The sequence below is a fragment of the Anopheles marshallii genome, chromosome 3 (genome assembly GCF_943734725.1).
Source record: "Anopheles marshallii chromosome 3, idAnoMarsDA_429_01, whole genome shotgun sequence".
NCBI classification, from domain to species: Eukaryota; Metazoa; Arthropoda; class Insecta; order Diptera; family Culicidae; genus Anopheles; species Anopheles marshallii.
In genome coordinates this window covers 9,412,625-9,437,936 of record NC_071327.1, presented here as the reverse complement: position 1 = coordinate 9,437,936, position 25,312 = coordinate 9,412,625, and the positions used below count along the sequence as shown (strand labels likewise).

At 43.1% G+C, this 25,312-nt stretch overlaps 1 protein-coding gene and 1 pseudogene across 1 annotated transcript in view; both read right to left on the bottom strand.

Moving 5' to 3' along the window:
* The window catches only part of LOC128715569 (T-box protein H15-like), a 44,564-nt gene extending 27,047 nt beyond the window's left edge, over positions 1 to 17,517 (bottom strand). Inside the window, exons 1-3 of the mRNA XM_053810475.1 lie at positions 17,274 to 17,517; positions 11,424 to 11,614; positions 11,205 to 11,335 (exon numbers count right to left, since the gene is read on the bottom strand). Of these exons, the coding sequence (XP_053666450.1) occupies positions 11,205 to 11,335; positions 11,424 to 11,614; positions 17,274 to 17,517 (566 nt within the window). The remainder of the gene's footprint in view (positions 1 to 11,204; positions 11,336 to 11,423; positions 11,615 to 17,273) is intronic.
* Positions 17,518 to 23,202: 5,685 nt separating this feature from the next.
* Positions 23,203 to 24,743, bottom strand: LOC128714907 (endochitinase-like; annotated as a pseudogene).
* Positions 24,744 to 25,312: the final 569 nt, after the last annotated feature.

Below are 25,312 nucleotides of genomic sequence, written 5' to 3'. Positions count from 1 at the left end.
GGACCCTCCCCGGGCACATTCACACCTACGGAAACCGAAAGGTTGCTGTTGCTGCATCTTCTATCCGCACCTTCCCGACGGGTGTCAAACCGAGGTGACAATATTTATCCCTCTGTGTCCCGGCCGGACACTAGGACCTCAGCATGCGTCCATTGGTCTGGTCCTGCTGCGCGCACCAAGGTGTTTGTTGCTGCCCATAAAAATAATGCTACAAATGGCCATTCTCGACCCGTGGTCCGTACCTTCCACTTTGCATTTGCAGCCCACCCTTACCGTCCAGTTGCGTCCGTAGCTTATACGCTTCTTCTCGTATAAATCCCCGGGGTATTCGAGCATCATCCACGAAAAAAGGGAAACAGAGAATAAAACTCACGGTGTAACTTCTTCACTTTTTTACAGCCGAACCATCGGTCGGTCGGTTACCTCCATTGTGGAGGTGGAATGGAAAATTAACATTCCAAACAATAATTAATTGAAAACGTCCCAAAAATGCAGGATAATACGATTATACACCCGCTACTACTGTCGCTGTCGCTATGCATTTGTCCCCATGGAAATACCGGAACGATCGTACGCGATCAATTGTGTCGATGATATCATGCGCTGGATCACCCTAGAGAAATCGTCGTAACGCAGCTGACAATAATTTTGTATAAAGAATTTAACTTTATTTAACTTACTTTATAAATATATTGGTTAACACAAGTAATACAAAATTATAAGCAATTATCAATTTTAATTTAAATCGTTAAATATCTCTGCCAGTTTAGTTGAGGTATTTAAAGATCAACTAATTCAAGGTTCGTCAAAGTACGGCCCACAAGTAAATTTTATCCGACCTGACAGATACTTTTTTTTAAACATTGGTTTGCCTATCGTTTCCCGCTTTTTTGTTCATACATTTATATTTTGTATTTTTAATTGTTTTATTTTATTCATACATTTACACGAACCACTTGTAATTAAGTAATTCCCTTTATCAATTTTCGTGCTTCAACAAAATAATGATAGCTTTAGGGATTCGTCGAAATCATAGTACATCTCAATACATATTAGTAATTACATGTAAATTTATAATAATAATCGATTCACCATTGAATAACTCAACAAAAAATCCATTCCTTTATCAATGCAAACGAATTTCTTCTTCAACTGTTTAAAGAAGGTAGCTCACTGCGTTAAACCTCCCGGGAAGTTGAGAACAACAATGCGGTTATGCGTCCAAACAGAAGAACTTCTACCAACGACTCGAGCTCGAGCTCGGGTGTAGTGGCAAAGCGTAACAAATGAGCATCGTTATTCTTATATTTGTGTGTCTATATTGAAACGTCAAAATAGTCATTATTCTTTACCGTTCCGTAGCAGCCCGTGGGCTTCAAAACCCCATATCCACACTCCCCCAAACACACGCACGTACAAACAGGACAGTCGATCCTTTGGGCACCGGCAAATAATGCCCCCGGACCCGCAAAACCCGACGCCTAAGAAAGGATTTAAGTAGATGTTTATTTATGATGAGAATAAACCTCGCCACTCGCGGCGGTGATTAATCTTATCCATGTGTCGTGCGTTAACCGTAGGACCGAGTGACCTCCTCCAAAAAAAAACCAGCATTCGAGTGGATTTGTTTCCCTCTGTAGTAGTGTACGTATGTATTAAACAGCGTAGTGTGTTGTATTACGCGCCGTAAGTCATTGCTTCTGCTGATTGCGATTTTGCGTTAGATGGTGCGCTACTAGTCGTTGGGACGGATTTGACATCCGAAAGGTAGCACAAAACGAAACCCCATCCGTCAGTTATTTCTCGAAAGACTGACGGACGATCTGCGCTCCAGTTTCGGGTCGTGTCTTGCAAATGACTTAATTTGACCTCCTGTTTAGGGTGCTGCCACCTTGTCGACCTGCGTAGCCTCGAATCGACGCCGAATCAACAAGCTTCGCAGCCGGTGGTCCCCGGTGTGAGAATGGTTACCCCACGAGAAGAGTGTTTTGCTTCCTTTTTTCGGTAATGTTCGAATCCACACGACCTACCCAAGATGGTTTACGTACAACGGTAACGTCTTCGGTGGGGAGGAAAAAAACCAAACTTTTAATTCACGCTTTGCTGTAAAGGGTTCTGGAAGCCTTCGGCTACATCCACCCGGGCCGGTCCAAAATTACAAGACGGCACAAAGAGCGTTACCCGCATTTGAGTGAATACCTGCTAATGATCGATTCGCATGATGTTGGAAAATATTCATATTCCCCCGTTCCAGCTGGAGGGCTTCCAAATGGGACAAGTTCGCTCTGTCTGGCCTAAAATCTAAATCACCTGGCAATCGTGCGAAAAAAAAACCCGACATAACATTCACACAACTTTGTCAACTGTACCACCATTTGTGGTGACAAGGTATGAATGGTGGGCTGGGGGTTTTTATTCCGTTCTTTCCACATAATTTCCCCAACACATTTCATGTCACTTGTCCCTTAGCATTGGGAGATCTAAGGGCCGCATACGGGAGAAAGCTGCAAAAATAATCAACACGCTAGTCGGGCAGGCAGGGTTCGTCAGTAGCTACAGCAACAAAACACCAACCGGTTGACGTGACCGAGCCCGTGTAGAAGGTGGTGTTGAATTTTTGTAATTTATTTGCTCGTGGACGCGTTGACGGGCTACGAACAACAACAGCAACAGTACAATGGCGCACACTTGCTAGGGTGTGCGCATTCGAGCACGGTTGGCAACTTTTTGCCGTTGACAATTCTATCCCCGAAAGGTGATTATGTGCGATAAATAACGATAATGCTCTAATTGTGCTCATTGCCTCGTGGTGACGTTAGGCCAGGGCACACAAATCGAGATGGATGGGCACACCGAGCGGTGGCTTTTGATGGTCAACGGGGAAAAAGGGGTAAAATCTGTAGGTAAATGGGGAAAGTAACGCAATAATGAGTTGAAAAATAAATCCAACGTACGGTTGCAGGATAATTGAAGGAAACTTCTGCTACAATGTGAAACTGGTGGCTCTCGCATCTTTGTGACTTTTTCAAATAGGAGTTTCATTGCAATAAGTTAATCATGAAGACAACACTAAAATTGGAAATTCAAATATGTTATCCTTGGACGAAAAATAATACAATTATGTACGCTAGACACAAAACTTTAAAATTCCCAATGTCCAAGCCTATCAGTAAGTCACTCAGTAAATTATCTGTAAGTTATTAACTCTTTCTAGGCTCATAATAATTGCTTTAAACAGTTTTCAAAGTTTACTTTGAAGAATTATCATTCAGGAACCTATTCACATTGCAAAAACCTTGAAGAGATATTCTTCATCGTAAATCATGTTGGTGTCATTAACCAAGCTTGTCAGCAAGAACAAGAATAACCGCTATTAAACATTGATTATCAGAATAACTGAGATATTCTCCATACTATAAGACTGACGAGAGTTGAATATATCAGCCATACCACCATCAATAGCTAATGCAGCTGGATCAATGAAAACTGGTTCTAGATTAATTGTGTCGTCCGAAGGAACCTCCTACTGTGAGCAGTCCACCACCGCATTGCAGCTCAACAAACCACGTATTGAGCTTTGTCAACTGACTGGCCAACACCACCAGATCCCCATTGTTTAGGGGCCAAAAGATGTTGATCGTAAGAACTATGCAGGATTGTTGCCGAGATGTTCGAGATCCTTGCCACAGAGCATCGGGTGTTGCACTGCACTGCACAGCTAGCACTACCGCTAGACTTCTTTCGTATGCTGCCTGCTGACACGTTGCATAGCCACGTTGACAACGGGGTCGTAATTTATGACGAACAGGTTCCCTTCTTAATCCACTCGAACCCGACTCAGTATCACGCAGGGAATGAGAGCGCAGGGAATGGGAATGGAACGGCACGGGACGAGCTTATGTATTCGATCGTTACTCGATCAACACTTTGTCAACACTCGTTCAAAAGACGATTTTTCTTCCTCCTTTTTTTTGCCTCGAAACCGAGGGAAGTATCAGCTTTCATCGATGGCTAGTGATCAATCCGTTCCAATACGCACGGCTCCGCCATAGTTCGACCTTCCAGTGGGAAATGAACACGACAACGAAGAGCTGTCACCTCACGGACCACAGGCTGTTACGATCGGTACGGGGAGATATGGAAAATTAATGAATTTACAAATTAATCAGATAATGAGCGCTTTTCGCTTGGGGTTTTCGACTGCGGTGAATTGGTGAATCTGTTCATTCAATCGAGTGTAAAAGAAATCAAACAAAACACCATACCACCCTCAAGCCAAGCGTCAAGCGACGAACGATCGATGGTACAATCGATCGATCGACCGAGTCTGACTGCCGAATTTGCATAATTTATGCTTTTATCTCTGGTGAGCAAGAAAAGGCAGCAGCTTAGATTGGCGTAACAAAATATTCAATCGAAATCAACACTAGCACAGGTGGCCCCCTAGAAGCTGCGGGAATAAAACGGATCGTTCCATCTCCTGTGCCGCCGACGATCGGTGACACTAACGATTAGAGGCTACGATTTTTCACACTTCCATCGACAGCTTATTGGAAACGATTATCCAACAGTCATCGGATCGGTTTTCCGAAGAGGAATCACTACAACAGACACATAAAGCATTGGAGGACTGGTGGTTTGGTGGCGAAGGTTTTGTGTTCTCCGATGGCCTAAGGGCTCTCAGACGGACAGCCAGAGTCCTCCTGTTGCCGATGCCACACAGTAATTGATGAGCGGCTAGCCCTTGGGTCATGGGCTCGCAAGAATGATCATCGGTTATTCGGATTCGTAACAAATTTGAAGTTCAAAATCTCCGTTCTTGGTCTTTTCGTTTCATAGTCTGGCCGCACAAAAAAGGTGTTAATTAAGCTGTCTTCAGGTTGAAAGATGATTGATGTATAGTATAGTTCCCTAGCGTTTCATTTGCTTTTAACAAAACATGATAACGATCATTTGCTATTTGAGTTTTTGTTTAAGTTATTCAACAAACTGTAAGGAATGTAAGAAAAATAATACATCAGACAAAAATTTCGAAAACATAGAAAGCGAAATCATAAGCGCTTGTTCCACAAATGCCTTTCCAATCTGCTTCTAGTAGCAGCATAGACCCCTCGTAAAAGGCAATAAACTGTTGCTAATTTGTCCTGTACCATACTGAACACGGGAAATGTCTCGAGCTACTTAATGTTTCTAATGTAGCAAGATCACACTGCACCAATCAATCGATCGTGCGGGAGTCGATCGTAAAGCAATCAGCTCCTAAATCCTACACCGAAATGCCCCTGGAGCAGCTGCCAGCAAAGAGCAAACGATCGACGAGACCACAATGCACGATCGATACTGCGAGTCGTTTGCGCTAAAAGATTCATAGCCAAACGTGTACGGTTGAACAGAGTTTCTTTTTTATTTCGGTTCCTTTTTAAAGCTCTCTCGTTTAGTTTTTTTTATGACTCGTTATTTTTGCGGTTTTTCGAGTATTTGTTCTTTTTTGCTATCTCTCTGGAGGTTGATCGTGTGTGGTTTTGCAGTTCGGATGCCTGGTCTTAACCGCATTGACGGGTCGCCATCGTCAAAAAGACGCGCACGGATATAAGCCTACTGCAATTGAATTAATTTACGATCGATTCATCGGCCGGCCAACCAGCACTACGCATACAGCTCATGATAAAGCAGGCTGAAATGGCTTCATTTAAAGGATAATGTCTTATTCTTTCCCCTTTGGCAGCTCGATTGCAACGCTAATCTCTTCACCGCACCGTGGTTCAATTTGCTAAACGATCTCGTGCTCCTGCGCGGACAGTAAGTCCCAACCTCTCCCCAAAAAAAAAAAGAAAAGGATGCAGTCTCTCGGCGCCACCACACGAGCATTCTGTTTATTAGACACGTTTTGCAACTCCAAAATCCGATCAACCAGCTGCTCATTTTATGGACCAACAATTCAATCAGCATAATTTTTCCGGCTTTCGACTCCCACCGGACACCCAGCGCTGCAGCACGGTATGCGGAGAGAAATGTCTACGCATACCGTCCAACATTGTAATCGGACCCGTTCCGAAAACAGCGTAGACAACGGATACCGTCCCATGCTCCGTTCCTCGCCGAAGCACCGGGCGATGGCTTTCGGGCGCTGAACATTGTAGACCATCGTTTGGAAGCTTATCGTGGATCGGATTCATTTCGGCGACAGTAAACTAATCTCAATTAATTAAACCACGATAAAACGCGCACCCTTCCGGCCGCCCTCCCGGGGTGTCGAGGGAGCCATCGACGGACACGGACCCGGCGATGTATGTTTTATGTATGAGCGTGCTGGATTTGGGAAGCGAAAGCGAAAGAAACCCGACAGCGGAGCGCGGTACGCAGAGACACCTTTTGCGTCGGTGTTGTACACTAGGCGATACCACCTACCCAAACACACAAAGATACACCGGGACCAGATAATGGCCGGTGTCCATGGACCATAAATCAAGCTCCCGGTTCGTTATGCGGCAGCGTTTGCGTCTCGGGGCTTCTGCTCGTGTAGTGCCACACGGTTCAAACTTTTGGCGTACGCGAAAAAGACGCCCCCCCCTCCCCTTGGTGGGTTCGGGAATCCGCGAGGGAGTCATAAAAAATTGTGTCTAACGATACCGATCGGAGTGGGCATTAGTTCGGTGTCGATGGTCGTGTCGGTATTAGGAAGCTAGGACAGACGACACCGTAACCGATGCCAGTGTCGTATTAATGTGGTTTCGAACAAAGTGTGCGATTGATTATCTTTCTCTACGATGCAAGCGCAAGCTATCTCGATCGATGAAATATCGATTAATATTGAATAGTGATCAAACTTGATTATACGAAGCTTTCATCGGTGTATGAAATTCTGCATATTACGCGATACTGTTTCAGCAAATTATAATGTGCTTAAAATAGAAAAATAAATTAGTCGGTATGCAAATGTTATCACATAATTTGCGACACTAGGTTGAGTTTCGTTAAAAAAAATAACAAAAAAATATTATTTTACTAATTACATTACAAAAGAAATAAGAAAGGAGTAAGAGGAAATTCCTACCAAAGAATGTAGAATCTTTGTCGAAAGCTTAATCCCAATCTCGTAATACTTTAAATTTCAACTAGAAACATAACAAAGATGTAAGAAACCAACGATAAACCACCAAATAAGGGACTAAGGAATTAATTTCAAGCCATCCAACACCAATCCAATTGAGTTGTTTTCTTAGTTCATTAAAACAAAAATGAATTCAATCATTTTTGTTTTTATGTCATGTAACAACATAACAATTAAAAACAACAAACACGGTCATCGCAATGATTACAAAAACGTGGCAGATGACCCAACCCCATGGATTCTCTATCGTCAAATCACACCTTACTCTAATCAAGGCAGTGTAAACGTGAGAACAATATAATAACAGTTTGTTTAACCCCGAAACCTTCGTAAGACGCTCGGTTCTGATCAGGTCGATAAAGGCAAAACAAAAAAATCAACGCCTATTTTAGAGAAAAAGAATCACAGTTTTGACTAATTTCAATGCGCTTACGTTGTCCGCCTGAGCCGAGCTGTTTGATTTTAATTCTTGTTAGGGCCCATAAATTATTCGATAAAACCTAATCCATGGTGATCGTATCGTTTGCGTGCCATCGTTCGGTGGCTAATGCCGCTCAAATCGAAACGAAGTACACGCTGTTATGACGAAAGTGCTACGAAAATCCGACACCGCAACCATCGACTGTCCACAGCCTGTTAAGGGGTGGTGGCTGTTTAATTAAATTTAAATTTACTACCCAGCACCATAAAAATCCGTAAGGCTTATCAGCAATTTCAGGTGACAAAACCTTGAGGTCGGTATAATTCTCCGCCACGGGCGGCAGGGCCCTTACGCGACTGGACGCGGACGCGACGCGACGCGTTATAAATGTAATCTTATTAATTTTTTATTGCACCTCCAGGATGGTGAGCCTCCGGTGGAGTTGCCACAGCGAGCCAGTTGAAATAATGCCTTTACGACACAGCGAACGAAAGCGAACTCTTGCCGAAGAAAACAACCACGGCAGGACTGCAAGGGAAGGTGACCAGCGTGAGCGTAAATTAAAATCCAAATCCCAATGTCGGTCCAAGAGCCAGCGCACGGGTCCAGTGTCGGTGGGGTTCGATTATAAACACCTTTTGCCTAATTAAGGACCCAAGCCCAAAGTGCACCGCGGGTGGCAAAGAACGCACTCACCGCACTCATCAGTGCGCGAGGGTTTATTGTTGCTATACACTACCATTTTCGTCGTGTCGGTTGTATCGTTGGACTGATGAATGTAACGGCTTTGGTTGATTTTTTAACCCCCGGCTTCTCCTGGTTGTTTGGAGTAACTCCAATGACGTTTAATGCCTGCTTGCACCACGTTAACATGTCGACATGTCTGAGAATGTAACCTTATGGCGCTATCTACGAAGGAGCGTTCTGGTTTCGCCTGCGTTTCCGTGTGCATTAATATTTCACTTCATTAGAAATACCCAGTCCAAGTGAACTGTATTGATAAAGCTTCCTCGAAGAGCTCCGGTGGTAGCGAACTACCAGTGTACCTGGCGATGCTTATGACACGCTTTGCTATAAATTATGCGTCAGAAGGCCAACGAAAGCTCAAAGACACACGCATAAAAATTGGTAGGCAGTTTAATTGCGCTCGGTTACAGCCGCTTATCGCGCTCGGTCGAAACACAGGCACAGCGAGTAATGGGCACCATTCCATTTTGTTGATGTGTAAATTGAAAAAACAAGCTCCATCGTCATCATCCTTGCACCTGATAGCACCACCACAGCCGATACGATGGCAGTATGCTCATTAAGCATTAATGTCACTCAAACCGAGCCAAGTCAATCATGGCGTCGAGTCGTGAACGTAAGCAAAATTCAATCGAAAATTGGTCTGCTACGTACGGAATGGTTCGTTACATATAGTGTAATGATGTTTTTTTTCATAAATTATCACGTCCGATGTGTTAGACAGTGTCGCTCCTTTAACACACCTACGCAAGAAAGGTCGTCCATTTTCTATTCCATCCAATCACCCTCGGCGACGAGACAACCGAGCTGTCATTTGAAACAATGTATGAATCATTTAAAAAAAAAGGAATACAACAAGGTGTGTGTGTGTGGGGCTATGTATCATTCCACCCCTATTTTTCTAGACCACATTTGGTGAAGAATGATCTTCCTTCCGTATGCGTATAAGCATCACACCCTTACTATTTTACAGTCAACCCCAACTTCTATGCTTCGACGTGCATGTGTTTCGGGGTTCCTCTTTTTTGTGACCTTACACACACACACACACACTTTTTCAAACCGACAAACGACATATTGCACTAGAACGGCGCTGTGGAACGTTGAGAGAATTTTTATTGCTATAAAGTACATAACAAGAAACAAACCACACACTCCCCCAACAAAACACATCAGCCTCAAGTAACAAGCAACATGGAGACCGAATTGACACGCGTTCCTTCCGAAACCCGGCGACATTTTCGTCGCTGGTCGTTGTTTCGGTAATTGGAACGAATTCACAGCGCCTCGTTTTGGGCGAGTCATTTTTCTTCATTCCCTTCCAAAAAATGCAACCCAAAACGCTTCATTGGCTTGGAATATGTGTGATTGTTTGGTTGTTTGTTTCACGTTCGGCGTTGGAAAGGAGCCATCCATCGAAACTGGAGCCAAATCATCCAATGCGGAGCGCGCAGGGCGATGGTTGCCAATGCAACGCTTTGCCAACTAACCCATCATCGTAATCGTCGTGTTACAGTACCGCCATGTGGAACCGTTCCCAGCACCTTCAACTAGACGCATCCACGTATACGAACGAATCGCAAACTTTCCCCGTGCCCTGTTTCGCTGGGTGTAATTGAAAATCAAACTGAAAAACAAGGCATTAAATTTTCAAATTGAAAACAAATTGCCATTGGGTAACGTTCTCCCAGAATTGTCAGTCATTAGTCTTCTGCATTGTGTGCTGCAGGACAGGCAGACAGGCAGATCGAAGCAGGCTATGCAGCTGTTAGTACTGTGCTATAAATTAGCGCAAAACCAATAGGCCAGAGGAATGTGAGATTTTTGCAACGTCGCTCTTTAGCAGTGTGGGATGATTTAAATCGACCGATGAGTGTAATTGATAACACGGACAGAATTATGTATAAACACATGAATATGAGGCATTTAACTGCTACTAGGAGACTTTTTTAGTAAAATAGAATGATTTATTGTTTGGAAAATAAAACATCCTCTAATGTATCCTCCAAAGTCCAACGTAACGTCTATTACCCTGAGAATATAAAGAATTTCGACTGTAGGAACATAAAATAATTATATTTAAAATTATTTCTTGCGTTTGTTGATGATGCCCAACATTTCTACGAAAATTCTATCATTTGCAGTGCCAAATCCCTCTATTGATTGTTCAAGTAATTGATCGTGTTAAGATCATTTTTTGATCATGTGACGTGCGGTTTCCAATACCTTCCTAAGGCAGCGGTTTTCATTTATGTTGTAAATATTTCTTTTTCCATAATATCATCGCTATAATATTCATATAAGTTATAGACAAATAAATCTACAAAAGTAATGTAGAATTCTTAGATTTCAACAATCCGATGTGAACAATTCACCTTCAAAACCACCCAAGAAGCGTACGAAGATTAATTCATCAAAAAACACAAATTACAGCGCGCTCACAGCTCGTACCAATTTCATAATTGCTGACATAATCGCTTTCATAAACTTCACGGAAACACGGTGCCCGGCGATGATAGGGCTTGCTGGACAGAGGAACATCTGCAGCACATGCTCCGCGACATAATCCGGCAATGCATGCAACTAATGCCACTTCACCAATAATACTGTCTAATGACCAATTCATAGGCTGCTGAGGCTTACACTTTTTTCTCACCTTCCCTTTCTCCCACTTTCCGTACTTAAGTTCTTTTCTAACGCATGTTTTCTCGACCGGAAAAACATTCAAAAATGCATTTTTGAAGTTTCTGTAGTTTCCTACTGGCACCCACGGAAAGGAAGGGAATAAAAGTTGAGCCTAATGATTTATTGCCCTTAATCCCTCCCGGAAAATGACTCCTAATTCTGACACTTCCTTTGGCTGCCACTCGATAACGATCAGCTTTCGATTGTGTTGCGTGAAAGTGGCTAGAAAAAAAAACTTACCTTCCCGTCTTGGTGATGATCATTTCCGTGCCAAGCTCATTGAACTTGTCCCAGAGCTCTTTCGTCTCCAGGTGACACTGTACCGGTCTCAAGTCATCCGAATTGCAGGACCCAACGATGGTTGGTCGTTTCTAGCGAGGAAAGCAACCAAATAGAACCGAATTAGGCTGAAAGGTTTTTGATCCTGTACCTAATAACTATATAATCATCGCATCTTACTTGCGCTGGTTCCGGCGAAAGTCGTTCCTCGTCCGATACGGAAATGCTGTTCGGTGTTTCGGTCGCTCGCGAATGGGTCACACGGCCACTGTCGGAGGACTTTGGCTCCTCGGAATCACTGCACTCTTCCACGTCCACGTCCACCTCATCGTCCACCTCGGAGAGCCGATCGACAGACGAATTTTGTGAGCCTGCCGAGGAGAAGGGAACGAAAACAAAACCAGCCCATTGGATTAAAACATTACACAATTTTTAAAGCACATTATTTTAAATTATCAGCAAGCGTTCAACCTCGTTCATCGTGCACCCTGGTATAGCAACATGAAAGCGGCCACGGGGTGCCTGCTGTGGTGTGTGTGTGTCGGAGTGCGCTGTTACTCGTTCTATGCTTGTGCTAATTAAATATTCCATTAACACCGCGATTACGGCTTGTTTAATAAATCAAACATTAATACGCATAAATTAATTCCAATTACGTTCGCACCGAAAAGAGGCAACAAACCGCACAAAAAAAGTAATCATACCTCCTCTCATCCAGCCCATCCCATCCCATGAATGATCGTATCTGGGATGCGGGCTGCGAGGGCCGGGAGTTGTGGAGGAAGGAAGGCCAGGATACAGCCGGAAAACCTGTGTATGCAATTGAAACATTGGCCATGGAAATGAAATACATTAAATTAGGCGTGAAACAATAAAAAACAAAGTACGCCCCAACGGGTGTGGTTTGAATTTTCACCGGGATTCGGGTCAAAGAGAGAAAAATCATGGTCGGGAACGGGGCGAATGGGTCCTGCTGCAGCGAGTAGGAATACACTCGCCGGGCAACACAGTGCCACTAGCCCGTGGTTCGGTATGGGACGAGCTTTCCACATTAATTTTCCCACCTTTTCTCGCCTCGCCTCGCCGGTGTGTGTGTGTATGGGGCCGGTGATCGTAGACGGAATGCCGGTAGATAACAATAGAGACATTTAGCAAACATTTTGAGCCGAACGGGTTACGAATATAAAAACATAAATAAAATCAACATGCGCTTAACAAGCGCACACACACAACCTTTCCGTCTCCTCATGCCCAACCCGGCCGAGGCTCCGAAGTTTCGAACCGGTTTTTCTCATCAAAATATTCATCGCTACCATTCCGCGACTAAGTGTGTGTGTGGGGGGGGGGTGAGGAAACAAATATTTATGCAAACGTTCCATGCTTGAGGAGAGATTTGTTGTTTTTCACCAGTGCGAAAGATAACAGATCTTTTTTTTCCCTCTCTCTCTCTCTCTGTCTCGTTGTTGTAGATTATTGCCAAAACCATGTCATCTTTTAATTGAATAAAAATGGGCATGTTTGTTATGTTCGTGTAATGCAATTGAAATGCAATGTTTTGTTTAACATGAAAAGAATGAACCATTTTGGGTTATAAGGGTAGCGCGAAAAACATGCTTTATGGGCAGATTTGTAATTTCATTATTTGTATTATTACATCGTTGGTTGGACTATCGGAAAGAAACATTGCCCAAATTAACAAAAGGTTAACAGATATGATTCAACCGAGTCTTTTAATGTTGCTTTTGCTTTATTTTGTAACGATTTCATACGACTAGTGAAAACTAAGGAAAGTGCCATATAATGTCCATTGTTTATATAATAGTTTTATTTCCGGTTTGTTATTGTTGAAGAATCGCCATTTTTTGTTGTTTCACTTCCTTTGCTACCATTTTATAACGGCTGACGTTTTTATGAATCCTGCCACCTGCCGCCCAATAAAACCCAATCAACTGTAAATCGATACCAATTGGGGAAAATTATTGCCATCCAATGCAGTTTCTCCACCAATGCCATCTTCCGTCTTCGGAGCGACAACATTTATCACCCCCCCAGTGGTTTAGTGTATCACACTTTCGCTCGTTACGACAGTTTGCGGAACGAAGGAAAAACAAACCCCACCCGAAATCGAACAGAATCGACACACTCAATGATCCATATCGGCGATTGCGAGCAAAGGTTTTGCTCACCTCCATCGATCGAATACAACTCATTTTTAATTGACAAGACACACCGAACGGGAACCGAACACTTCAATTGGCGCAAGGTTACACGTGCTTCACGCAATCATCATCATGAGTTTGTGCGTAACTTTTCCGCACGCAACGGGTCTGAACAAACATTGTAACACTTTGAGCCAACAATGCTTCAACACATTTTGGCAGCACTGTTTCCAGGGCGCGTCACTGGTTCGAGGTGCCCTTGGCGTAGCGTAGCGTTAAACGGTTCAAAGGTGGCCACCTCACCACAACCATGGTATAAGAAAAATTTTCAACACTTTATTCCGAGGTGACTTGGTAGAGAAACCCACACACACTTACCGAAACAGGTGGCTTTCATCGGGGTGGACTGGTGGCCATTTCCCGATCCGATCGGGATTTATTTTGCCCCCGAAATCCCGTTTTTCCTCCACACGCATACGCAAAGGAAACGCTCACGCACGCACCATCGCACGCACCGTGCAATGAAACTGGCCGCTGTCAACGGGGCGGCGTTTTGTGCCTTTGTTTGTTGCCGGCAACTCTTGCCTAACCCTTTTTTCCTCCATTTGGTGACCTTTTCAGGCGTAGGTTGAGGAAATTGAAACCGTTTGATTTTTCTTTTCCTAGCTTTTCCACTGCGAAAGGGGCGCGTTTGAGGATTTAAATGTGTTTTATCATGCATTTTTTGTGTGTGTGCGCTCCGTTCGGCTCCCTTCGGAAGCGTATTTCAGCGTACAAGTTAGAGTACTCATTTACCCACACTTTGCTCGGTAGTGTGAGACATGGCGGGTCCTAGCTGCGTCCCAAACCATGGAACCACGGAAGCCGCCCGTAACCCGTCTTTCGGGAGGCCAACGATTTACGATAATGATAATGATGGGCACCTGTGTAAAGTGCGAATTGTTCGCACTACCATCGGTCGGAAAATGGGTTGCAAACATGCAGAACGCGCAAGGGTTTAGGCAGTGCGTTTGTCTTGTTTGCCAGCTTGATTGAAGCAGCGGGAAAGATTTTTTTGGTCGCCCAGTTTTCGTGACGATGGATGTGGTGAATCCCACCATGAAGGAAGGTGTGAGAATTCTAATAAAATCTTACCCCACACCTCATCAACAAGTCAAGAGAAATCGCACTCGCGGGTAATGGCCAAAGTAAATTAAGTGCAGTTGTACGTGAAGTATTAACGCACGCACATTGTATACTAAGAGAAAATAAGCAATTATGGATTAAAGAAGTTAGTTCATTAAAGTGTTCATTTATGTTTTAAATAAAATTGTCTATTCCAACAAATATGAGCGACTTTTTCTATATCATAACGCCATAGAGAGCAAACAACTAACACAGTCAACCTTGCGACAGCGAGTTTCAATGTTCCGTTCCGGTGTAGTTGAGTCGTCGTATGGAAAACTCTTGTACAGAAGGTTCTCTTTCCCAAGACAAATTATTCTCGTGAGTGTCTAATGGAATGCTTAAATTTGTTCTTTTCATATTGAGCGAGAATAATTAATATCAATTGTCTTATATAAATTATATAAGAACGTACAGTCACCGCGTAGTGATGATCACCTTTGCTAACACGTGAGGAAGCAACATCTCATGCATTCAACGACTTTACAATATTTTCGGTTGATTGAGAATTTGTTTTATTTTCTGCTTTAGAAAGATCATTAAATCTATAAGTTTCCTGGGAGGTACTACTTCTAAGTGCTTCCAAATATGTGAAGAATTATCATCATTTCATTACCTGCAATTTTTTAAATTAAAAGGTTATAGATTTTTTTAATTGAACATAACTTTATATTATTTTTTAAAATTCTGTTTTTAAACAATTTGATTAAGTTTTAAAGTTTGAAAACGAAAATAAGGAATTATTTTCAAATTATTTTTAATTTTATAGATCACTCATACGATGTTGGGTTACATGGAATATAATTTCATTCGAATAATATCTTTTATGTATTATGTATTTACGTATTGTATTATAAATAAACACCTTTTCGCTTGTACAACCGTAAATTAAACGTCTCACAAGCAGCAATAAGGCACGTTCTGATTTCGGTTTGATTTTTTTGCCTACAACATTGCTTCAATCCAACGCTTGTTCGAAGATGACGATAAAACACAAACGTGTTGGGCTCTACAGGGCTCTCTCTCCCTGTTTAGAGTTTTTGGTGTGGTTCGCAACGCCCCACCAGCCTGACACAAAACGCCTGATCAAAATCAACGGCCCAACCGTACTGCCACCATCGGTGATCGTTACCAATGTTCCACCCGCTGAGTTCATTAGAGCCATTCAGCTCCACACCGGTCGCACTTTCCGCTAGTACCACAGCATTAGGGCGTCATTTGGCCGGTGCTGCTGCTGCTGATTGCAGCCTGAATTATGACAGGCTACTGTCCGGTTGTTTGCATATCACTCTTTTTTTTCCTACCCAACGCCCCATTATCCTGTTTCCCACAAACATACACACACTCACTCGCGTGGCGGTGAATTCCAAACATTCACACAGCTACGCACAGTGGAATAAATCAATTTTAAATAGATTATCGGCACGATTAAAACCGAGCTACCGTGGGTGGTCCGCGAGATTGGCGCAATTCAATTAAGTGTCTATTGCAACATAAAATGCAACACATACATGCAGGCAAGGAAGGCCATACCGAGTGTTATGCAATGGTAATGGTTAAAATTCCCCAGTTGTTTGGTGGCGTTGGAATTGCAAACCTGGCCTTCCTGTCACCTACGTGCGCCCACGTCATTCAGCGCCTTGAAAGAGGTTGTGCCACTGTCAACATGGGGCGGCAAAGGCTGGCTTCATGGCTTCTGCCATGGAGCCCGGTGACAGTTTATGTAGCTGGCGCTGATTAAAGTGCACCAAAGCGACCACCTACTGTTGATTCTGTACAGCCCCGATAGCCTCCACGGCTTAGGGCAGTGTAAATATGCATAAAAAAGCGCATTCGATGACGTTAATTAGTAGATGCCAGAGGAAAGCGAGAGCGCAATCTGTCCGAAAAGCTTCAAAAGAAGAAAAAAAGGCCTAGAGCACCGTACAGCTACCTCATTTAGCTGTAAAATTAGTCACTCTAAATGGAAAAAAAGGAAGCAGTAGTAGGTAGAAATAATCTGTCAAAACACTCACGTCAACGGCAATTAGCCAAGTGATAGCAATAATTTCCTGTGTCGCCATTGCATGATTGAGCCATTACTTTTGGTTCTGTAAATTACCCATTTTCTTATCGCGGATAGAACAAAAAAAATCCCTATCTTGGACGTTGTATTGTAATGGATCAGCTTGTGGCAGACAATCGGTGTTATTGGTGTGAAGTCATTTAGTTGATTTATTGTCATATGTGATGAAGCACTGTTCTATTAATGTTATACTTTTTTTTTATTATTATAGTGAACCTTTTTTATTTTGCTTGCCTGTTTGTTTGTGTTCTTTCATGTTATAATTGTTCTCTTTTTTCTCCATGTTCTGTACAGTTTGATTAAACTACTATTAACGATTTGTTTTTTAATTATTTATGAAAGTTTTGTTTTAAAGGGCTCAATAATATGGATGTTCATTCCCACATACTTCTAAGCAAAGCATATCAATTGTTTTAATAAATCCGACATGACATTGCACCTAATCCACTTCGCATGCTTCGGTTGGCCGTAGACACGCCAATTCTTTTGGTACAAAATTAATCAACCAAACAAACGGGAATTCTATTTCCACCCCACAAAAAAAAAATCCCCCATCCACCACTTCCCGTTATCCACTGCTGCTACTAACCGATTAGCGAAAGGAGACAAAAAGGGGGGGTAGAAAATCGAAAACAAACTTGCCACTTACGAAAACTGCTTCCAGAGGGCTCCTGCTGGAGCCCTCCCGCAGTGCCATGATCGCCGCTATCGAGAAATCCGTCGCACCCTTGGCCGCCGATAGGGCAGCGGCAGCGGCGGCGGCGGCAGCAGCGGCAGCCGTTGTAACGGTCCCTGACCCCACACCCGGTGGTCCACGACCACCGCCACCACCCGGTCCCGCATCATCCGTCGGCACACCCTTGGGTGTCTCCGTGTCCAACAGCATTCGGTGTGCGGTTCGCCTATGCTGATCCCGACCCGCACCGGTATGAAGGGAATGGGCCTGGGGACCGCTGGCCGCCACTCCCGCACCGCCGTCACCGCGTCTCGCACACTTCAAATCTTTCACCGGCTCACTCGCGAGGTCACGTTTGCGTTTGTGTCTCTCAATTTTGTCGGTTGATTTACGCGCCGCGTTCACCGTTGACAGTTCGATTCGAACGAAACCGAAGTGATATAAATTATTGCAGCTTCATGGAATTTTTTGCCACTCGTTTGTCGCTTAATATTGGCGAGGATTGGCACCGCACCTCGTGTGTTCTCAAACCCCGACGGCAATTTCAACGTATCCGCGATAAACAATTGTTCGCACTTTCGCAGCAGAAAACCAAACAAATATTGCAAAGCACTTTCAGTTATTAATCTCCTTCAACCGTGCGGCACTTTGCTTAGAAATGATTTGGCTAAGCACTGGATAAATAACGTTTTCATTCACTCACGTCGCTACGACAATGAAGCTCGATTGTTCTGAAACGTTTCCCTACGGTGGGCTTATACCGTGGTTTCTCGCGGCATGGAAGGGAGGGCTGGTGGACCGTATTGATATCGCGAATGGCGTTTTTTTTCTCTCCTGCCTGCTACACTTTTCAACGCGTGCGTAGCGATGGATGCAAGCGCGCTGCTCCCAACGAGTACTCTCGGAATGAGCTTTCGAACCCAACTGGCGCGCACGCTTCGTATTCGGTGTTGCTGCGTCACACACACAACCACCAACACCATCACACCGTGCAGAAAATGCAGCGAAAACTGCACGACCACTATCAACGCGCTCGCGAAGAAGGGGAAAATGCAACACAAACTGGTTTTTTTCCCGTACGGTTCCGCCTACTGCGCGGGTCATCCATTTTGTTTTCTCCCTCTTTTGGTCGCTCGTTCTGCGGTGAAACGGGCACTCATTGTATGCTCACTGGAAGTAGCACGCTCACTGGAAAATTTCTGCTCACCGCAGTGAGCGGTAATGAGAAATCGTCTCTCACGCGTTACGTGTGTTCCATAACGAAATGAGTGTAAAATTATTGTTGGGATGATGAAATTTACTTTCAACAACTCAACTTTTATAGAAACATTTATAATGTTCCAATTTAACTTAACAGCAAATATTATTTATCTATTATGTATAGCGAGTCTTAAAATGTCTATTTATATGCATCAAACGTTCCCAGCTCGTAGACGGTGAGTGAAGAAACGTTGTGCACGCCTTATCTTTTCTGTATGTCGCACTTCTACTTCTGCGGAGGTCGCTGTCCGGCTTTATTGTCGCTCATCCCCAATTCGCTACGCCTGCAAGGTTCGCTGACTCTCGTTGACAGACAAACCGTCGCTCGACCTTCTCCTTCACTGCTCTGCTCTCGTTCAGTAATATCCTCAATTATATCCTTGAGGGGATGATGTTGATGATGCTGACACGAGCGACACTCTGAAGATGTTTCTTATTTTCTTCTTGGAGTTGTTCAGTAGCCAGGCTGAGAGACTATTTTACGCGCCCTTCAAATATGAGCGGAAAACGGAGTAAAGGCGATCGGCTCCATATTCACCACTGCTACTTTGATATTTTTGGTCAACGCTGCGTCTAGTTATGCCGAAACGATTCAACCTGATGTGAAGTTATGCCCCAATGTTCAAACTATACAGTCACGATTAAAAACTTGGTCAAAGCTAGTGCTTTCAGCAATGCTCAATAACTGTAAGGTTAAACTGCAAATATAATACTTATCAAATTGTAATGGTTAAAACAATTGTGAGATTAAACCACAGCACAGTGTCACAGCGATGGAGTGGCCTGGTGATTTACTGCTACAGTATACGATATTCATTCACCAGAACCGTTTTAAAATCTCATCCAGGAAAAGTGACTATGAGAATCGGAAGCAAGAACAAAATTGAGTCCAAAATCATCTGAGATTCTGCAGTTTTTAAGCATTATAATCCAAATAATGATTCAAATTCAAACCCATTCCAAAATTACACAATAACCCAATATTACCAAATTGTTATAAAATTTATGGTTCTGAAGGAGTCATTTAAAATACATACAATAATAAATAAATAAATTGTACCCTATTACTACTTCAAATTAAATAAACATTTCTTATGAGTATTAAACCATGTCCTGTTCTGGTCGAATAAGGTCATGAGGTTCTGAGATTCTATAAACAAAACCATTGCCAATAACATCCTCTAGTAGATTTGCACGTATTTGTATTACACCATACTGTTGCCATTCAGACCCAGACCATTTATGTACAGCTTCATACCAAGCTAGTTCTAAAACCCAATACCCTCGGCCAGCCCAAAACTCAAAGAAAAATCATTATGTGAGTGGATTTATTTATGATACCTTTTGTCAGTGACAAAAGCTTCCCCCTTGTTGCTGTACAGTTGACAAGCACACGCCTATTACATATCAGTCAAGTTTTTTTTGTTTTTCTACATTACGTTTTCATCAACAGCACCAGCACAAAGTCCCGTCGACATGTGTTTGACACTGGTAGAATCGGGCCCGCAGCCCAAAACGCCACTAGCAAACAACGGGAAAGTCAATTTATGTTTTGATTAATTTGCATACATAAATAAATATCCCTGTAATAAGTCATTACTCTCGCTTTCCATCTCAGCCCTCGCGTCGATGCTCTTTTCCAACAAACTTTTTCGAAACCTCGCCCGGGAAGCGCACATTTAAAACGAGTGCGCAAACCGAGGGTACATCCGACCGGGCAATGATAATCGCTGTGACGAGGAGACCGTTGGATGGCTGGCGTTGGTTGCAGCCGAAGAGCAGGAAACGCGCCCATTGGAAGACTCGAAGGGAGACAGACACTCGTTTGCTGGCCGAGCTGACGCGCGGAAGGAGGCTGACATTTCAATCAATGTTTGTTTAGGCAAATTAGAGGCATCGGAACGGATGGAATTTGCATACCCCTCGTTGTGCTGCTCGTCTTCTTTCCGCCGTACCGTTCCCGGTCCACACTGCTGGTGGTGCCATGTTGTGAATCCATTCTCCAAATACACCACCCCGCAAGCTCATTGGGAAGGGGCGAGAAGCAGTCCGGGATGGTGACCCCGTACTCTGTCGGGGCGGGATTTATTTGTGTGTGTGTGTGTGTAAATGAGGATACACATAAGGACGACATTTATTTATGCTCACACTACGTACCAATTTGTTTTCCGATGCCGCTGCTGCTTCCGGTTCTCTGGTTGGATTATGAAATTTGAATAAAATTTATTAAATTCCTTTTTCGTAAATACGATTTTTAACACTGCCAGTGCCCCGTCAGCTGGCCCACAACAGTGTGTCCTTGCGGTTTTTGCACGGTGGACGGATTACCCCGTGCCTGGGAAGGAATTGAAACAACCGAAGTTGTGCAGTGGCGTTGAGCGATATTGAGGGAAAATAGTTTCGCTTTAGATGAATAATTGCGAACGCAAGCAAAAAAAAACAAAACCCAACGACCGAGTGCTGTTTGTTTGCGTAAATTCGACCTGCTTTCGGGCGTACGGTTCTGTTTGTGTATGCAAATTGAGTGAGATTAAACGTTTATTACCACAAATCTGTCTGCCAATAAGCTTCATTGCGAGTAAAATTAGAACGGTTCGCTGGACTAAAATTCGTTTACCATAAAAAAGTCTTTAATTTGCTAAACACGTAATTGCAATACAAAAAAAAAAACACGAGAGACAAAACCATCTAATGCTGCAAGACAACTCGCAGGCCACATGTACCTCTATGAAGCTTCGATTGATCGTAAATATTCACAACGTTATGGCGGTGTTGGTTTTTTTTTAACGGGTGAGATGAAACGATGCGCCGATTCCTATCACTTCCAGTGTAATTAACCAAACCGGAGGGTAACACTACCAACCGAGCATTGATAGGAAACAGCAGCTATAATACGAACACTCTGGTTGTCTTCATTTCGAACGAGACTGGTTTTGGATGTCAAAAAAAACCAAAAGAAACCAACCCTGGAATGGTCGAGGAATCTCATCCGGCACGCGAGCTGTTTGCTTTATATTTTTAATTTTCTGCTACATTAATTGCTGCTAATTTCCCACACAAATGACCATTCCATATCATCCGCCATGGGTTCCTGGAACGGGGCAAATGAATAGAAAAATAAAAACTGCCCAAAAAGCCCACCCCCAATGACTCGGCGTGGTGGTGTGTGGTCAGCTGAAAGATGATGGTTTTGTTTTGTTCGCCAACAAAAAAAAATCATGATTGCTTTCGGGACTTTGGAAAAATCTTAAAATTAATGAGCTCTCCAAGACTGGATGTCGTTGTCTTTTAATGTGCTGTTTTATAGCATTTACATAATTGTTCTGGCAAGATGTGCCCAGCCGGGGTGCAACATTAAACGTGAACATTTTATGTGCATCCAAACAGCCATTCGTTTGGTTCTGTTATCATAAAAGGAAATACAAAAATATTTGAATAAAATACAAATAATATACATACATACATATACATACAAACAATAATTTAATGGAACAATCAGCAGCACAATAGACTGATACAACGGCATACAAAAAACGCAAATGTGTAAAACCCAAACGCGTTTCTCTTAACAAAACGCTTTACAAATTATTGCTCAGAACTTTTCGCAGTTTATGAGAAAATATTTTAGAAAATATTCAACAGATACTCTTTACACAATTTGTCGCCACTTATCGATCGCTTATATTATTTGATTGATATCATTTGAATTTATAGGAAAAATAATGGACAAACGTGCAGGCGACACGATTGTTTCTGAATTCTTCAGGCAGGCATAGATGGGATTTATTCAATGTGTTAAACCATACTACAAAAATGAGACAATTCGCTTGAATTTAAGCCAGTAAAAGAACCATTCACATATACGCATACAATTTACAAATACAAAGTAATATACAGGGTTTTCACTGCCAATTGGTCATCGTAAATCCACGAAATGTCGTCATCGTCGCCGTCACTTTGCCACCATAAAACAAAAATTAGGCAACGTTAACCCAACAATGACATTGAGCACTTTTACCCTGCGGTCTTCAGTCATTTAAAATTGAGCAAAAAAGCGTTTGTTCATCGAACGCATTTTCCATACGATTTGACAGTTCTTGCTCAATGTTCAATGTTTGTAGACCCCAGGGTTAGTCGGTCACCGTAAATATCGTATTTGGCCTACTTGATTAAATACCTTATAAAAATATATATTTTTAATGGTTAACACTACAAAATTGAATTTGTGATTATTTATGGCAAAATATAAATCTTTAACAAACTCAGATATACTATGGAATTCAAAACGAATGAGAGAATAATACGCTCGATACTTTTTCCATGCTTGGGCTGAATAAAACAAAAAAGTTGTATTTTGTAATTTTAAACTGTCAAAATATAAGTTATCCAATTTGAAAAAAATAAATCACAACAATTATTTTATGTAATAACATGTGGTTCCTTTTTCTGGAGCCAATATAATAGACCAGAATCAAGCGAAAACGACACTGCCAAATAACCCTGTAATAGCAATTTAGGCGTGCGTTCCACAATTTTGCAAAACTAGGTCATCTTCATTTTTTTTTTTTAGACGTTCCAGATGCCTTTGCTATGTATGCCATTTATTGCATTTTCTTTTTGCAGTCCGAAACCAGATTAGTTCCACTCGATAGCAAACCCAATATCAGAGGGAATCGAACGCACTCTGCTGGATAGGTAGGCCGTCAGTGAGTACGCCTGGCCACAATTTCCATAGATGTCGTCGGAATGTATGTGCTCTATGTAGATACCACCGAAACGCTTCTGCGCAACCATATCCATCTTGTAGCGTAACGAGCTCAAATCCTCATAGCTGATGTGCTCCTCCTGTCCATTCTGTAGCGCTCTGGTTGCATACGGCATCGCACCATACTGATCCCACGCATATCTCCAGCCTCGTTGCCGTATCGTGTAGCAAAGCTGCGATACAACACAAAACCAACATTAAGGGGTGTTGTACTGTTCGACACCTGCACCAGGAAGTACTTACCTCATGTTGCTCCAGATACTTCGATTCGGCAGATCCCAATGATCCACTATAACTGAAAAAAGAGCTTGGCGTGTAAACCTTACGGACACCGTGTAGACCTATTCCAAGCAGCAACTTCCTCGGAGGACATCCTTCATCAATCCAGTGCTGCGTGGTAGCGTTCTAGCAAACGACAACAAACAGTGCTGTGAGTAAAGGAAAACAAACCTCACCCCTATTTCCTGTACTCACTAAACCATTCTCAGGATTAAGTACGTTTGTGCCTAGCCATGGTACGTACATGGGCAGCACGATTGGTTTGCTGTACAAGGGTACATGGGCATGTTCTAACGATGTGGCCGTATTTGGATCGAGTGTGACGAGATCGACCAGCTCACAAATATCAAACGTATTGTACGCTTCGAAGATCACATTGGGATGAAGCGATCCCCGAAACCATAGCTCCCGGTTGCGGTTCCTTATGCTTCTGCTGGCAGAATTGATCGCCTGTCGGAGATCTTGCAATAGCGACACCATCGTGACGCGATCGAGCCCATTACCATTCCCCGCATTACTGTTGCCCGGCGAACGCCACCTCAGCTCAATCGCATCTGCATCCAGCTCGAGCAGCAATGAGATGGCGGCTTGTACGAATGCCTTCCTGCGCACTATCGTACCGGATGTGGCGGTGTAGTCTCGGGCAGAACCATCGATGGACGCGATAACTCGAACCGTGTTCGATCGCTGCCGTACACTTGTGATGACCCTGCTGAACGCTACTTTGTCGTTGTCCTGTTGCGAAATAAAGAACGTGCAATCAGTTGGTGGATGGCAGGATTTTTTGCCGCACGAAGCAAGCTTACACTGAACAGCATCTGGCGCCCGACGAAGCTTGGGAAGTCGAACGCTTGGAAGATCACGTGTGTGCAAACTTCCAGCGGTATGTACTCCGGTTGGTAACCGATCTTAAGAGCTCCAGTTGGGGAATAGGTACAAGCCAACTTTTTACCCTGCGCCATGGACGAGTCCACCAGTAAGGCCAGAATAAACACTATCCACATCGCTACCCTTTCACCCATTGTTGATACGGACACCGCAAATGATGCGGTGCTATCGACAGCCAAAGAAATACTGTGTTTAGCGTGATGACATCTCGCTGGATCTGGCGACAAGACGCTAACAAACGCATTCCACGAGAACCTGTTTCTGCCCGGTGTCTAACTGAGCGGACCGGTTAAGGTTTGGCCAACGTGCAAAATCAAATAAACAAATCAATCGTGTGACGAATTTGTGTACAAATGCGTATGCGGTCCCGCATCGGCATTATGTTTCTGCGAGTTGTTTGTGTTCTATGGACGATGAATCAAAGTGTCGAAGCGTGTTGAAGTGCTGAATGTCTAGTCGCCGATAATGGTTAGGAGACGGTATACGATTAAAGGGCTTTAGAAAGATAATATTATTCTCTTTGGATTTTGGTATTTTTATTTTTTATCCGAATGATGTTGAGTTATGAGAAAGAAATTGCAAATTTAAACAATTGACTAATAAAATAGTAATAAGGTCTTTAATGGCTAAGGTAAAATAGTTGTCATACCGTTACGTTAACGTTACGTACATTTTTCTTTAGTAAGGATTTTTTAGCTCTTGTTAAATCGTTGGGAACACTGCAGAACTATCATCAAAAGCATGGTACTTCCTTCCAGCAAATTCTGCCACTTCATTCGGTTTCAGAAAAAAGACGACGAAAATAACTCTTAA